Source organism: Gnatocerus cornutus, chromosome 1 (assembly GCF_029298725.1).
Source record: "Gnatocerus cornutus isolate USDA-ARS CGAHR chromosome 1, icGnaCorn1.1, whole genome shotgun sequence".
In the NCBI taxonomy this organism is placed as follows: Eukaryota; Metazoa; Arthropoda; class Insecta; order Coleoptera; family Tenebrionidae; genus Gnatocerus; species Gnatocerus cornutus.
Genome location: NC_142233.1, coordinates 26,005,262 through 26,020,813, shown reverse-complemented (window position 1 = coordinate 26,020,813; position 15,552 = coordinate 26,005,262). Strand labels below are relative to the sequence as shown.

The window sequence follows — 15,552 nt, the reverse complement described above, 5'->3', positions numbered from 1 at the left end:
TTAAAAATTGAAAAATACAAGAATAATAACAAGAACAACAAAACAGAGTGAATATATTGGTACCAATCAACTTTTTCTTCATAGAAAAACCATTTTTCTTAAGGTTTCAGTTAATAGTATTTTACTGTTTTTTTCTTCCACTTTTTTAAGATAGGCATGCATTTATTTGATTTCAACTTGCAATTAAAAAAAAACTAACTTAAAAAAATGATGATTGTTTCCCTCCAACAGGCATACAATCATACATTTTTTTTGTAACCGTCCTATACATTTTATAGTATTTCAGGAGTTATTCGACGACATTGATTTATTAATTGTTTCTAATTATTTTTTATAGGGACAAGAAATAAAAAAAATCGTATACCACCGTAAAGCTCTTCAATAAACCTTTTAAAAAAGTTGCCATGTCCTATATTTATCTTTAAAAATTAATTAAATTAATTTCACCCCCGGAGGGGGTTGAATGTAAAAAGGTATACTTACTTGTGTTGCATGTCCCTCTTCCAACTAAAATTGACTTGTCTCAGCTTTTTATGAAAATTTACGGGTAAGTGCCTAAAAACGCCTCGTTTCGCATTGTCTGTATTTCTCAAAACTCTTAAAGCTGAAATTATCAACAGTTATGCAACTAATAAAACGAAGATGACTGCAAAGTTCGGTACCTTAACATAGTATAGAAATTTTTATTATTTTAATACTCAAGGATTTTTGGTGGTTAAAATTTACGATTATTCAAATGAAAATGTAAATAACCAACATGAAACCGGAGAAAAGAACATCTAGGCATGACAGTTAAATTGCAACTTTGACTATGGCTTTTCAGACTTTGGAAAATTCCAAAAGTCTCAAATTAGATCTAAGTTTTGTGAATTCTATTTTTGAGATATTTATACTTTATAGATAATACATATTTTCTTTGCTAATTGGTTTATTGAGGGTCTGGTATAGAAATGTGTTGATGCTATTTATAATTATTATAAATGCAAGATTTATACAGTATTATTTTTGATTTATGTTCCACTTATAACTTTCAAAGTGTGTACTATGTAGCTATTTCCTACTTATGTAAACGTCAGGTTTTTTCCTGCCATTTCGTGTTGTGTAGTGAATGAAGGTAAGAATAGGTACATAGAATGTCCTTTTTGACGAAAAAACTTTTTGTACATAAGTAAAGCAAGACGTGATAATTTCTGCAATTTTATTAATTTGAATTAAGAAAATGCAGCAATTAAAAGCAACACATAAAATACCCTTATAAACGAATTGTAGAATAGACTGTACAGGGTCCGCCAACACAAGTGTACCGGCCCAAAATCGCTATTAATGATGAAGCTATAAAAATTATTATTTTTGTACATGTAGAAGAAACGGAGCGCTTCAAATTGACGTAATCAGTTTAAGTTAAACTACGTTTTTCAAAAAATTGAGAAATTGGTAGCAAACTTTATTTATTATGTTCCTTTTATCGCCAAAAGCTTGAAAATGATATAAAAATGTCAATTAAAAGATGTGGTAACGAGATATTTAATAATTCTTAAAAATAATTTTAATTTACGACAATTGCTTCTGGACCGGAAACTGCCCCTTGTATGAAAAATGATGGCGAAAATTCCAGAGCATCAAAATTTTTGTCGTTTGGAAACAACCCGAAATTTTAACCATTATTTATTTAGTTATTTGTTGACATACGGGAAAAATTAGCACAGTTTTTATTCTGCGTGAAATAATTAGCAATAACTATACATATAGATTTTGTACCGATACTGAATGAATCGGAATTTCAGGGGGTGTTTTGAACGTCATTTTTTGGGGCGAAAGCGACATTCAATATCTTATATTGTATAAAAATCGAAAGAACACCTTGAGATTTATCATCTGGTCAAATCTCAGATCAGTAGCTTAGCGTAGTTTATAAAGGGCGATTAGAAAAAATCGGAGTTTTATTTCTATATCCTTGAATTCAAAGTAAGACGGTGTTATTTCACAACGACAGTGCGACAAAATCTATAGCGATTATCTTACTATTTATCGTTATGAAGCAAAAAGAATCCTAAACAAACAAGAGCACAGGTATTAAATGTATGCATATTAATATAGATACATAGTTTTACATTTCAACTAAACAACTATTTTTAAGAACGTAGAGTTGTACTTCAAAACAAACATCATCTGCCTATTAGAATTGTTTAACAATTATAAGTACGACAATTTAATAAACCCTAAGATTGAACGACGAAACAACCCGTCTAAGGTGACCAACTCATACCTACTCGTACACAGTGAGGTGTAAATATATGTATATATATATGTCATCTCACTGTTCGTACAGCACAAACTGCAATAATTAAAAAAAAACACGTGCAATTCGTTCTTTCTTCTGCTTTCTTTTGATCCTAATAACTTATTTCTTCCAACTCTTTTTTCTTGTTTACAACTTCTTTGCGCTTATTTCTTCATAAAAACAGCCGATATCGTATCACATCGACAAAAAATTTTTGTAAGTATAAATTTCTAAAATCGTCAAGAATTTAAGAAAATCCTTTTAATATACAGTTGGTTCGAGGATTTTGCACTTGTATGTTGATCATTAACTGTTTAGCAAATTTTTTAATTGTTAATTAATAAACTTGCAATTAGCGATAACAATCAATTTTAATAATTACATTATTATTTGATTATTACTATTACAGCCAAACAAAAGAAGTTCTCAGTGGCTTTAGTCTTTTGCAGTGAAAATATTCCAAGAAAATGTTTTTATCGCTGGTTCGGCCATTAAAAAGAAAAATAATCACAAATGGTCGAAAATTAGTTAGTCTTATATCATTTCAACGGAAATTTCATCAAAAGCAAAAAATAACAGAGACAATGTCTGATAAGAGGTATGCCAATCTCTAATTTAATATGACTGAACAACTAGAAGGGCATTTTTAGAACATTATGCAATGGATCAAAACAAATCTCAGATTATGGGCATCATTTCGAGCAAACCGAAATTGACGCATTTAAAGCACTTTTACCAGGCATAATCGAGGAGTTTACAAAAGATGAGCCAACTGATGACTTATATTCGAATGTCCCAGAATTGAACGCCTACAGAAAAAGAATGACAGATTATGTCGTTTCTTCTGGTGGTTGCTTTAGAGGATTAACTTCGATACTTTCGTATCAGTCTTTTGAAAATAAAGAAAAACTAACACCAGAAAACATTAGACTTTCGAGGATTTTGGGTTGGGTTATTGAAATAGTATGAAAACTTTTAAAATCTCTCTGAGAAAATGTACATTATATGTTACAGAATGAAGCTTATATCGTTTTATGGGACGATATAGTGGATGAAGGCAAAGTTCGCAGAGGAAGACCTATTTGGCCAATTGCTTCAAAAAACTACGTGAGAACTCTAGATGATGGAATTTTCCTACAAAACGTCACATTCGCTTTGCTCAAAATCAACTTTTCTCACCTTCCCTGCTACTCAAATCTTTTTGATGTTTTTCTTAAAACCCTTATAAAAACCAATACAGGACAAATGATAGATAATATGTCTATACTAGAGGGAAAAATCGACTGGAATTTTTTTAAATGGCCGAATTATTATACAAACATTTCTTCTAAAACTGGATATTTAGTTTATTACTTTCCAGTTGCAGCAGGAATGTACTTGGCAAACATAGATGACCCACAATTACACCGAGAAGCAGAGAGTTGTTTAATAAAAGTTGGACAGTTTTCTCAGATTGAAGTAAAATCATGCTTTGATTCGCATTTCTGGTACTAACACTTTGTTGCAGAATGATTACGATGACGTTTTCACATACAAGCTAACAAGAGGATATTACGGGCAAGATATATCTATAGGGAGAATGACATGGTTGTCATTGACAGCATACGACAAAGCAAATTCTGAACAAAAACAAATAATGAAAGAACATTATGGGAAACGAAATGAGCAATCCGACAATATTATCCGAAAACTTTACAAAGAATTAGATTTGCCGACAGAATTTAAAAAATTTAAGAAAGAAAGTTTTAGGAGGACTGGAAAGGAAATTAACCAAATATCTAACAGTAAATTGAAGAATATCTGTATGGCAACTTTAGAAAGTGTATACCGAGAACGCTATTATTAGGACATTTTATCAAATGTTGAAAGTTCTTTGAAGATTTAAAGATTTATTGTAAAATTGAATCATTGATTAAACTACATATTTCAAGTACAAGTTATTATTTAAATTCTTTAGATTCTATAGGTTATCGATCTTTTAAGTATTTTAAGATAATCTTAAGTACAAACTCATCTCAAACCTTTTTTATTCTTTGCCACCCACTTCTGAAGTGCGTAATAACATTATTTAAGTTCTTATCATGCCCAGTGGAGTCTGTTGATTTGGTTAGTCTTTGCAATTGTCTTGATTAACTCTACACCTTTTTTTTATTTTTGAAATAAAAGAAATTTATTGGAACAAATCTTGGTGTTGACAAAAATTATCAAAAATACAATTTTTCTCCAAACGTCACAAAAGTCACCATTTTTTAGTCGTTTTTAGACAGTAAAGTAGGCAATTTTGTTATAAGTAATGAAAAGGGCTTGTTGACATGGAAACACTTTTGCTGCCTAGGCAGAAAAAAAACTTTGTGTGACGGATATTATTTGAGACTTGCATTTTGCACTTGCACTTGCACGATCTTAACTTTGAAACTCTTTGAAACCAATATTTTTCACAGTAAATGTCATCAATGACAACTACATGCATACCCATCCATGTTTATAATTCAATTTGCGTTCACTCATTGTCGGTCGTGGAACTGAATCTAACGTTTGGAGAAAAAGCAGTATTTGTTATTTGGCCGAAAAGTGGTTTTGCTTTCTCGCAATTTTGCATACGCTCGGCTACGCTACGCTTCGCTTTGCTGCTGCAATTTAATTGCTCGACAAAAAGTACCACTTTTCTGCCGTATAACAAAATCTACTAATATTCCCAAACACCAAATTTCGTCAAAAAATGCTGACGCACGTTTCGATAGCAATGCTACCATTATCAAAGCGATTATTAAACGAGTTTTTAATTTTTTTACGAAATTTGGTGTTTGGGAATAAATTGTATTTTTGATAATATTTTTAATAATTTTTTGCATTGCATTTGCATATGATGTCCTTTCTAAATATTTATCAAATTATTATCAATCAAGTATTAAAATACCTGACTGTATTTTTTTTATTTTATACATTTATTTCTTGAATTTCTTCGTTCCTTCATATCTGTAAATATTGCAAATTTTCCAATCTTTTATATTTTTTAGTCTCTCTCTCTAAGAATAACATTAGCAACTTAAAAGTAGAGGTTCTAAAATATCATGTGATCCATGAATTTTTTATTTACAATTCACGTTGAAAAAAAGTCATGTTGTAATTAGCACCAGCTATAAACGTATTGACGTTTTTAAAATATGTTCGAACTAGATATTTGAAAATCTGGTTTTGTGCATATGCATTCCAATATTTTAATTCCCATTTGATTGCAGATAATAATAATCACTGGGTGTTGCTATTCGTAATGAGTTCATTTTCATTAATTTTAGTTTTTAATAATTATTTTTTCGATCAATTTGAAAGTTGTTTTTCTTTATTATCCAGTTAATTATAATTTCAATATCCTGCTAATTATAATACTTTACAGCAACTTCTACCAAGAAATTATTAAAATTATTAACAGCAAAGAGTGACAAAATGCTGCCGTCCATGGCTCGATCTTTAAAAAGTTTTGATTTAACAGGAAATTGGCAAAAATTCAGCCAATTATTAAAAAGAAGCTCAAAACATGCTGCATGGAACAATAAGTAAGTGCGAAATTTATCAAAAATCTGTTTTAACAATTTATAAAACCAGATCATTTCTGACCACGGCCTCATTTTTAAAATCGTCCGCTGGAAGCAACCTCTTGTATACAGAGAATGATGTGCTGGAATTTAAAACGTATTTCCCAGCCATAATTGATGAGCTTACAGGAGCTGGAAAGGACGACGACTTTTCAGAAGCGAAAGCAGAGTTTAGTAAACTAGTAAATTACATGTTGCCCATTAGCGATTTTTCGCAGGGTTTGAAAACGGTAGCTGCATACAAAATGCTGGAGAAACAAGAAAGGCTGACGCCAGAAAATATTAAGCTTGCTAACATTATGGGTTGGATTCTTGAAGTGGTCTGGAGAACTTCTTCGTTTATCGTAAAATAACACACTCATTGTTCGGTTTTTAGAACGAAAACTACGTTGTTTTGATTGAAGATATAATTCACCAAGCCGAAAAACGCAGAGGAGCACCTACTTGGCATATGGTGGCAAAGAAAGACTTGAGCACCATATATGATGGTTGTTTTCTACAAGCATCTGGTTACGCTTTGCTTAAATCACATTTTTCCGAACATCCGTGTTATCTGCCTCTGATGCATCTATTTCAGGATGTCGAATTAAAGAATACTACAGGACAAGCAATTGATGATCTGTCTATCAAAGACGGAAAAATTAATTTTGATGTCTTTGATATAAACACATACGAGTCAATGGCTCAATTTCGAAATGGCTACCAAAATTTTTATTTTCCAGTAGCTGCAGCAATGTACATGGCAAACATAGACGATCCAGAGCTACACGAGGAAGCAGAAACGGTTTTGCTGAGAATTGGGACATTTCACAGAATGGCTGTAAATCTATTACCTATTTTCAAAGCTAGTTTTTTTCTGTTTTCGTTGTTGCAGGAAGATTATAAAGACTACTTCGTGTACCCAAAAAATGAAGAAAATATTAGATGTGAAGGAAAACTTTCATGGTTGGCTGTATCAGCTTTAATGAAATCAACCTCCGCGCAAACCGAAATACTGAAAGCTAATTATGGCAAATGTGATAGTCAAGGCTACAATGCTATTTGTGACTTGTACAATGAATTAGATATGAAGAAATATTTTTATGAAGCGAAAAGACATCAGTTTAATCAAATTAGTAACGTGATTCAAAATATGTCGGAAAAACTTCCTCGAGATTTATTTATGAAGATTGCTGAGGGTGTCTTTCATCAGAGTTTTTAGTTGTTAAATTTATGTATGGATTTGAAAGTGATAAATACACAAGAATTTTTTATTAATGTATTAACGAATAAACGAATGCTCTCTGAACTCCGATTTATGAAATAAGCCACCGGACACCAGAAAAATCCATGCATTTTATTATGTTTATGAGTTACGTATACGCATGAATCAATTACCAAACAGATTTTTTGTTCTCCAAAGGTCGGAATTATTAGCTAAATATTCGTTTGAAATCCAGCTTCGCGCTGTTAGTTTAAATAAGTCTTCAGTCACTACGTCATAACTCCTTTCTATGCATATGAATTGAGAAAACGCATACGTCAACGGAATGTTGCATTAGTGAGAGTGAGATAGAGTAATCGTTATAATTCCTAACTGGTTTCCGATTTATAGCACACTTGCGTCAACCAATCAGAAGTTTTGTTTTCATAAGTCAGCTCAGGAATTATCTGCACCGAACGTCATCTGTCCATTTTCGCTTTTCGATTATTGCAGCACTAAAGTAAGAAAGATACAAAAACTACAGCAATTCACGTTCTGCACACACATTTTATGCATTCATAACCTCAATTCAAACTCAACTTCATCGTTTTCACCAATGACCTCGGCATTACCTACAGCCAATAGGCGTCGACTAAGAAGTTGTTACGTCACCAAGGCGCGTGTTTGAAACTATCCATTTTTTAAATAATTTATTTTGGTATAAATAAAGTGCGCAAAAAAATGGACACTGATTTTTAATGTTTTCAGACTGGACAGATTTATTTTTTGAAATAAAAAAAAAACAGTCCGGTAGCCTATTAATCGATTAAATTAATAACAATTTGTTTTTCTACAATCGTTGTATAAAGCTAACATTTTGATTATCATTTTCAGTTTGAAATATAGATATTTACATAACAAGTGCGAAAAGTGACCATCTTCGCACGAGTGTAAATGTAGATGTAGAAAGACATTTTTCAACGAGTAATGTACACTATTTTTCCTACGACCTTCCATCATCAGGAAGAAACCATAAGTCTCGACAATAGTTCATTTCCTCTCTATTCTATTTTTCTACGACCTCATATAAAAATGAGGTATTCCACATAGTTAGATAGTTGATGTTTTTGGACATCCATTTACGAAAGTAAAAGTCACTAGTGTGATATAGTTTATCCGGTAAGAGATTGGGATATTTCGACAGTTGACATATAGATTGGTAGCAAATTATGCTACAAAATACACTAAAAACACTAAATTCCTACGCGAAATGAGTTGACAGGGTTGTCAGTAACTGGGGTTATTTTGTTATTTTAAATTTCGCGCGTTTGGTACACTTTTTATCGCGTAGATTTAGTGACTTTTCTGTCATTCAATCTCTCACCGTACAAACTAGTATATCCGGTGAGAGATTGGGAGATTTCGACAGTTGACATATAGGTTGGCAGCAAATTATGCTACAAAATACACTAAAAACACTAAATTCCTACGCGAAATGGGTTGACAAGGTTGTCAAGTAACTGGGGTTATTTTGTGATTTTAAATTTCGCGCGTATGGTACACTTTTTATTGCGTAAATTTAGTTACTTTTCTGTCATTCAAACTCTCACTGTACGAACTATAGAACAGTTTTCTTCTCAAAACTTACTTTACTCGATGATTGAGGTCAACTACAAATGTCAGTTGAAAAAGCTAAACCTACATTAAAATAAGCGGAAAATTTCTTTGACATTTCATAGCCACCCTTGATGCTAGAAACATTTATAAACACCTTGTATTTGTCACTTTTGAAATTGTAAGTGAACAGTCGTTTTGTACTCCTGTTTATAGACAGTTAATCGACTTTAGAGTGATTTCACGCATATTCGTGCCGACTGCTTGAATTCCAATCGTTGATATGTTTGTGATTGAATCCGCACTTCAAAATCGTGCAAAAATTCTGTCAAGTTAAAGTATCCGTTTTAAAATAATTTTTAGAACTGTCATATAAAGTATTTATCTTTAGATTTGTACGATTTTGCAGCGACTGTAGAAAAAATTATGTTTGCTACTCGTGTGAAATAAATATTACACACACGACGTGTTGTCCTAATCACGACATTTTTCAAAAATAGCTATTATTGTCAATTAAATTATTCATATTATGTAGTTAAAATAATTCGGGGTAGAATTAACACATTTATACGCAGCTATAAAAGTTTTGGAATATGAATATGACCAAAGGGTCAAAGATAATTCACTTAGTATTATTGAGTACCAAAAAAAAATTGATAGGTACGATGTAAATATTATACATATAGTATTAATGATAAATAATTTTCATTGTTTTTATTTTAAATAACAGTTTTGGACTGGACTAGCATAACGTGCAAGACGTTCAAAAACAAAATAAACATATGTAGTTTAAAGTTTATTATTTTGCACACGGTTCTTTGAATGCTTTTAAGCCACACTTTATTCAATACTCTGAGTGTGTGTGACACCGTTGGTTTATTGCGTTTTTCAGACCGGTACATATATTTTTTATAAATATTCATATATTAACCAGTTCTATTAATAATGTTATAATAACAAATAATTTTAATAATGCATTTAATTAAAAACTCTCACATCGCAACAGCTAAAATCAAAAAACTCCTAAAATATAACTCATATAATTTGTTATTGTAACACTTTTTTTGCTTTATATTTAGAATTAGAACTGACATGTGTAATTCTTAGAAAATTTGAGGGGGGGGGAAATCATCTCGTTCTTTAATAATATTATCGAAAATTTATTTTAAAAAATTTAGTAAGTTTTAATTTCTTGAACTATAACCAGTAAAGACATGAATAATGATAATTTGAGTTTATTATAGATATGTTTTTATTACTGCTTACGTAATTATTTCTCTTAATTACAGCAATAACTAACATCCAATCAGTTCTAAATGCCGTTACTTCCAAGTGACGAAGAATTACTGAAGTGACTGGAAATTAAACATAATTCGAAATGTTCTCAGTTCTGCGTACATTAAATCGACAAACATGGAATATTCTTAATATGTTCCCAAGAAGTTTGAACCAAAAACATGGATATCTTTGGTCTTGTCAAGTGGCTAGAAGGTAAAATTTTCTGAAAATCTGGGCGCGAAAATAAAATTTATAGTCAGAATTTTGTAACTTTGGTTTAACCCCGCCCACATGAACAAATGACGATTTGAATTTATCGAATCAAGAAATGGCTAGCCTCCTTTACTCAACACTATCAAAAATTTGACGGCTCAAATGTCACACATGTCAAGAAGATTTGCGGTTTTGCGAGAATTTATTTAATCGTGAAAGTTTCGTCAATTTTGATAGTGTTTCATCTTCTAATGTGTGGACATTTCTACCCCGACTTTTAGCAAATATCGACGAACTAGCAAAATTTTGCAGAGTGAATCAGACTTCCAGCTAAAATTCAATTGGCCCAAAAGGTAAGCGGAGTTAAACCAAAGTTACAAAATTCTGACTATAGTTATTTTCAATTGGACTACAATGTCGCTATTTCCAGAACCATCTCAACCAACCTAGACTTTATCGAATCCACCAAAAAGGGCAATGCTTTGTTATCTCAACAAGAAATGGATGAGTTCATGGCTGTTTTTCCCAGCATTGTCACAGACTTAACCACTGATGAAGGATGTAAAGAAATACCAGTAGTGAGCTCTCATATTTCGAAAATAATGAACTACATGGTACCCAATGGTAAAAAGAACAGGGCAATGATACAGATAGCTTCGTACAAAATGCTTGAAAAAGAACAAAATCACACTCCTGAAAACATTAAACTTGCCAATATTCTGGCGTGGATTATAGAACTTGTACAAAAATTTTCTTGTATAATTAGAGAACTTCAGTTTTTTGTTTTTTAGTACGGAAGTCATTTAGTCTTAATCGACGATATTGTAGACCAGTCTACTACACGTCGTGGAGCTCCGGCATGGCATACATTGGATAACCGAAATTTTGAAAGTATAAATGATGGACTTTATTTAGAACAAGGAACTTACTACTTACTTACAAAACATTTTTATAATCGATCGTGTTTTCTGCCTCTTTTACAATTATTTCATGATGTTGCGATTAAAACGACCCAAGGAGAAGCTCTTGACTGTATGTCGAACCCAAATAAGCAACCCAACTGGAAACTTTTTACCATGAACAACTTTTGTGCTATAGCAAAGTACAAAACAGCTTATTACACCTTTCATTTGCCTATATTTGCGGCTATGTACTTGGCAAATATTAACGACACCACAATTCAAAAGCAAGTAGATAACGTTTTAGTACAATTAGGGGAATTCTATCAAGTGCAAGTACAATAGTGCAGCAGTTATAAAACAGACTTTTGAAATTTTTATTTCAGAATGACTTTTGGGACTGTTACATGGATCCGCATCTGACCGGTAGAGACGGAAATGATATTCATGAAGGAAAGTGTACTTGGTTTGCGGTGTCAGCCTTAGAAAAAGCAGACGTGAAACAACGAAAGATATTGATAGAAAATTATGGAAAACCGAATACTGAAGCCGAAAAAGCTGTCCGTAAAGTGTTCGAAGAATTGGATTTACGAAAATGTTATGAAAAATATGAAGAGGAAAGTTTGAACAAAATTCATAACAGTATTAGAAAAATTTCAAAACAGTTTCCACATGCGTTACTTTTTAAAGTTGTAGAGAAGATATACAAGAAACTTTAGTGGCTGTATGTATACAGATATACCTAAATAGTATGCTACTCAATAAAATGTTCCAAGGAGTAGGTTTCTCAGTAAACAATTTTATGTTTCAGAAACGTTGCAGAAACGGAACATTTGGAACATGAACATTTCACATAGGTTTCCCTTATGTTTCTCCAGGGGGCAAATGTCCGCCTCAGAAACTTTGCATATGAAACGTTTTATTTCTACTATTATTGCAACATTTCTGAAACGTTTTATTTTGGGTACAAACAAATAACATACCTGAAACGTTTGATAAATGTTTTGTGTTTCTTTTTCTCGGCTCATTTTACGTTAGAAAATGTTCTCAAAAGCCCAAAATTCGATAGTTGATTTTTCGCAAAAAAAAATCCGACTCAAACGATAAAAATTTTTATTTTTTTTTTATTTTTGACCATAGCTTGTAAACTATTTATCCAATCGATCTCAAATTGAGGCAGTTAGATAGATTTTGAGCTTCTCTTTCGACTGATATATAATTCAATGCTATTAAACGTCATTTTCATTTTGAAAACATTGATTGAAAATCACCCTAAAATGATGTTTTCAAAACAGTTTTTGGCCAATGCCTCATTTATTTATTAAGCAAACTCAACAAACTTGGGTCTCATTTTACGCAGAATTTCACGCTGAATCCAAAAATATGATAAAAATTTAACATTTGTCAATAAATAACCGAGTTATGGCCGTTTGAAATTTTGGGTTGTCGCCAGAGGGTCAAATTTTCGAAGGTTCGAAACAATTCATGCTCAATATCTCGGAAACTATTCCAGATATTGGAATGCGGTTTGCGGCACCGTTTTTCTCGCGATTTTTTACATAAGAAATCGTTTTTAGATTTTCCAAAAGTCAAAATTTGCAAATTTTCGCAAAAATTCATGACTAAAACTATGGCCAAACTTGTCATATCGATATCTCGCTTGTTTTTTAGAGTAAACTTGAGTTATTATACATCAGTGAACGCAGAATTTTACGCAGATTCCAAATCTGGGATTTAAATTCACATCCGACAACAAATAACTGAGTTATGGCCGATCACAGTTTCGGATAGTTGATTTTCATTTTTTCTCATTTTTCCCAATTTTCAAAGTTAAATATCTCGGAAACTATTAGAGATATTGAGATGCGGTTTGCGCCATCGTTTTTTTCGGCTCATTTTACGTCAGAAAAAGTGCTTAAAAGTCCAAAATTCGATAGTCGATTTTTCGCGAAAAAAAATTGCGACTCAAACGATGAAAATTTTTCAATTTTTTTAATTTTTGGCCATAACTCGCAAACTATTTGTCCTATAGATCTCAAACTTGGCCAGTAGATAGATTTTGAGCTCCTCTTTCGACTGATATATAATTCAATGCTATTAAACGTCATTTTCATTTTGAAAACATTGATTGAAAATCACCCTAAAATGATGTTTTTAAAACAGTTTTTGGCCAATGCCTCATTTATTTATTAAGCAAACTCAACAAACTTGGGTCTCATTTTACGCAGAATTTCACGCTGAATCCAAAAATATGATAAATTTTCAACATTTGTCAATAAATAACCGAGTTATGGCCGTTTGAAATTTTGGGTTGTCGCCAGAGGGTCAAATTTTCGAAGGTTCGAAACAATTCATGCTCGATATCTCGGAAACTATTCCAGATATTGGAATGCGGTTTGCGGCATCGTTTTTCTCGCGATTTTTTACATAAGAAATCGTTTTTAGATTTTCCAAAAGTCGAAATTTGCAAATTTTCGCAAAAATTTATGACTAAAACTATGGCCAAACTTCTCATATCGATATCTCGCTTGTTTTTTAGAGTAAACTTGAGTTATTATACATCAGTGAACGCAGAATTTTACGCAGATTCCAAATCTGGGATTTAAATTCAGATCCGACAACAAATAACTGAGTTATGGCCGATCACAGTTTCGGATAGTTGATTTTCATTTTTTCTCATTTTTCCCAATTTTCAAAGTTAAATATCTCGGAAACTATTAGAGATATTGAGATGCGGTTTGCGCCATCGTTTTTTTCGGCTCATTTTACATCAGAAAAAGTGCTTAAAAGTCCAAAATTCGATAGTCGATTTTTTGAGAAAAAAAATTGCGACTCAAACGATGAAAATTTTTCAATTTTTTTAATTTTTGGCCATAACTCGCAAACTATTTGTCCTATAGATCTCAAATTTGGCCAGTAGATAGATTTTGAGCTCCTCTTTCGACTGATATATAATTCAATGGTATTAAACGTCATTTTCATTTTGAAAACATTGATTGAAAATCACCCTAAAATGATGTTTTCAAAACAGTTTTTGGCCAATGCCTCATTTATTTATTAAGCAAACTCAACAAACTTGGGTCTCATTTTACGCAGAATTTCACGCTGAATCCAAAAATATGATAAATTTTTAACATTTGTCAATAAATAACCGAGTTATGGCCGTTTGAAATTTTGTGTTGTTGCCAGAGGGTCAAATTTTCGAAGGTTCGAAAAAATTCATGCTCGATATCTCGGAAACTATTCCAGATATTGGAATGCGGTTTGCGGCATCGTTTTTCTCGCGATTTTTTACATAAGAAATCGTTTTTAGATTTTCCAAAAGTCAAAATTTGCAAATTTTCGCAAAAATTTATGACTAAAACTATGGCCAAACTTCTCATATCGATATCTCGCTTGTTTTTTAGAGTAAACTTGAGTTATTATACATCAGTGAACGCAGAATTTTACGCAGATTCCAAATCTGGGATTTAAATTCAGATCCGACAACAAATAACTGAGTTATGGCCGATCACAGTTTCGGATAGTTGATTTTCATTTTTTCTCATTTTTCCCAATTTTCAAAGTTAAATATCTCGGAAACTATTAGAGATATTGAGATGCGGTTTGCGCCATCGTTTTTTTCGGCTCATTTTACGTCAGAAAAAGTGCTTAAAAGTCCAAAATTCGATAGTCAATTTTTTGAGAAAAAAAATTGCGACTCAAACGATGAAAATTTTTCAATTTTTTTAATTTTTGGCCATAACTCGCAAACTATTTGTCCTATAGATCTCAAATTTGGCCAGTAGATAGATTTTGAGCTCCTCTTTCGACTGATATATAATTCAATGCTATTAAACGTCATTTTCATTTTGAAAACATTGATTGAAAATCACCCTAAAATGATGTTTTCAAAACAGTTTTTGGCCAATGCCTCATTTATTTATTAAGCAAACTCAACAAACTTGGGTCTCATTTTACGCAGAATTTCACGCTGAATCCAAAAATATGATAAATTTTTAACATTTGTCAATAAATAACCGAGTTATGGCCGTTTGAAATTTTGTGTTGTTGCCAGAGGGTCAAATTTTCGAAGGTTCGAAAAAATTCATGCTCGATATCTCGGAAACTATTCCAGATATTGGAATGCGGTTTGCGGCATCGTTTTTCTCGCGATTTTTTACATAAGAAATCGTTTTTAGATTTTCCAAAACTCAAAATTTGCAAATTTTCGCAAAAATTTATGACTAAAACTATGGCCAAACTTCTCATATCGATATCTCGCTTGTTTTTTAGAGTAAACTTGAGTTATTATACATCAGTGAACGCAGAATTTTACGCAGATTCCAAATCTGGGATTTAAATTCAGATCCGACAACAAATAACTGAGTTATGGCCGATCACAGTTTCGGATAGTTGATTTTCATTTTTTCTCATTTTTCCCAATTTTCAAAGTTAAATATCTCGGAAACTATTAGAGATATTGAGATGCGGTTTGCGCCATCGTTTTTT

General features: G+C 32.0%; 3 protein-coding genes across 6 annotated transcripts; all 3 read left to right on the top strand.

The window, feature by feature from the left end:
• Positions 1 to 2,687: 2,687 nt before the first annotated feature.
• Positions 2,688 to 4,217, top strand: LOC148181062 (uncharacterized). The gene is made up of 4 exons (XM_088044017.1): positions 2,688 to 2,879; positions 2,932 to 3,244; positions 3,296 to 3,739; positions 3,789 to 4,217. The coding sequence occupies exons 1-4, from the start codon at positions 2,749 to 2,751 to the stop codon at positions 4,125 to 4,127; spliced, it is 1,227 nt and encodes a 408-aa protein (XP_087900143.1). The 5' UTR covers positions 2,688 to 2,748; the 3' UTR covers positions 4,128 to 4,217.
• Positions 4,218 to 5,658: 1,441 nt separating this feature from the next.
• Positions 5,659 to 7,162, top strand: LOC148181061 (farnesyl pyrophosphate synthase-like). The gene is made up of 4 exons (XM_088042781.1): positions 5,659 to 5,835; positions 5,885 to 6,194; positions 6,251 to 6,694; positions 6,749 to 7,162. Exons 1-4 carry the CDS (start codon positions 5,726 to 5,728, stop codon positions 7,073 to 7,075), a joined length of 1,191 nt encoding a protein of 396 aa, XP_087898907.1. The 5' UTR covers positions 5,659 to 5,725; the 3' UTR covers positions 7,076 to 7,162.
• A 2,799-nt stretch (positions 7,163 to 9,961) lies between these two features.
• LOC148181060 (farnesyl pyrophosphate synthase-like) lies at positions 9,962 to 12,076 on the top strand. Of its 4 annotated transcripts, none has more exons than XM_088040971.1 (6): positions 9,962 to 10,162; positions 10,444 to 10,515; positions 10,593 to 10,902; positions 10,954 to 11,397; positions 11,448 to 11,785; positions 11,873 to 12,076. In XM_088040971.1, the coding sequence occupies exons 1-5, from the start codon at positions 10,050 to 10,052 to the stop codon at positions 11,778 to 11,780; spliced, it is 1,272 nt and encodes a 423-aa protein (XP_087897097.1). In that variant the 5' UTR covers positions 9,962 to 10,049; the 3' UTR covers positions 11,781 to 11,785; positions 11,873 to 12,076. The 4 variants fall into 4 exon arrangements, with proteins under 4 accessions (XP_087897097.1, XP_087897088.1, XP_087897085.1 ...); XM_088040962.1 differs by having other exon boundaries at positions 11,448 to 11,810; XM_088040959.1 differs by lacking the exon at positions 11,873 to 12,076 and having other exon boundaries at positions 11,448 to 11,839.
• Positions 12,077 to 15,552: the final 3,476 nt, after the last annotated feature.

Excerpts from the sequence above, each read along its gene's own strand:
- LOC148181062 (XM_088044017.1), top strand. The coding sequence starts at position 2,749 with ATGTTTTTATCGCTGGTTCGGCCATTAAAAAGAAAAATAATCACAAAT. Across the intron at positions 2,880-2,931 it reads GAGACAATGTCTGATAAGAG|AACATTATGCAATGGATCAA; the intron begins GTATGCCAATCT and ends GGGCATTTTTAG. Across the intron at positions 3,740-3,788 it reads GACAGTTTTCTCAGATTGAA|AATGATTACGATGACGTTTT; the intron begins GTAAAATCATGC and ends ACTTTGTTGCAG.
- LOC148181061 (XM_088042781.1), top strand. The coding sequence starts at position 5,726 with ATGCTGCCGTCCATGGCTCGATCTTTAAAAAGTTTTGATTTAACAGGA. Across the intron at positions 6,195-6,250 it reads TGGGTTGGATTCTTGAAGTG|AACGAAAACTACGTTGTTTT; the intron begins GTCTGGAGAACT and ends TTCGGTTTTTAG. Across the intron at positions 6,695-6,748 it reads GGACATTTCACAGAATGGCT|GAAGATTATAAAGACTACTT; the intron begins GTAAATCTATTA and ends TCGTTGTTGCAG.
- LOC148181060 (XM_088040971.1), top strand. The coding sequence starts at position 10,050 with ATGTTCTCAGTTCTGCGTACATTAAATCGACAAACATGGAATATTCTT. Across the intron at positions 10,903-10,953 it reads TGGCGTGGATTATAGAACTT|TACGGAAGTCATTTAGTCTT; the intron begins GTACAAAAATTT and ends TTTGTTTTTTAG. Across the intron at positions 11,398-11,447 it reads GGGAATTCTATCAAGTGCAA|AATGACTTTTGGGACTGTTA; the intron begins GTACAATAGTGC and ends TTTTTATTTCAG.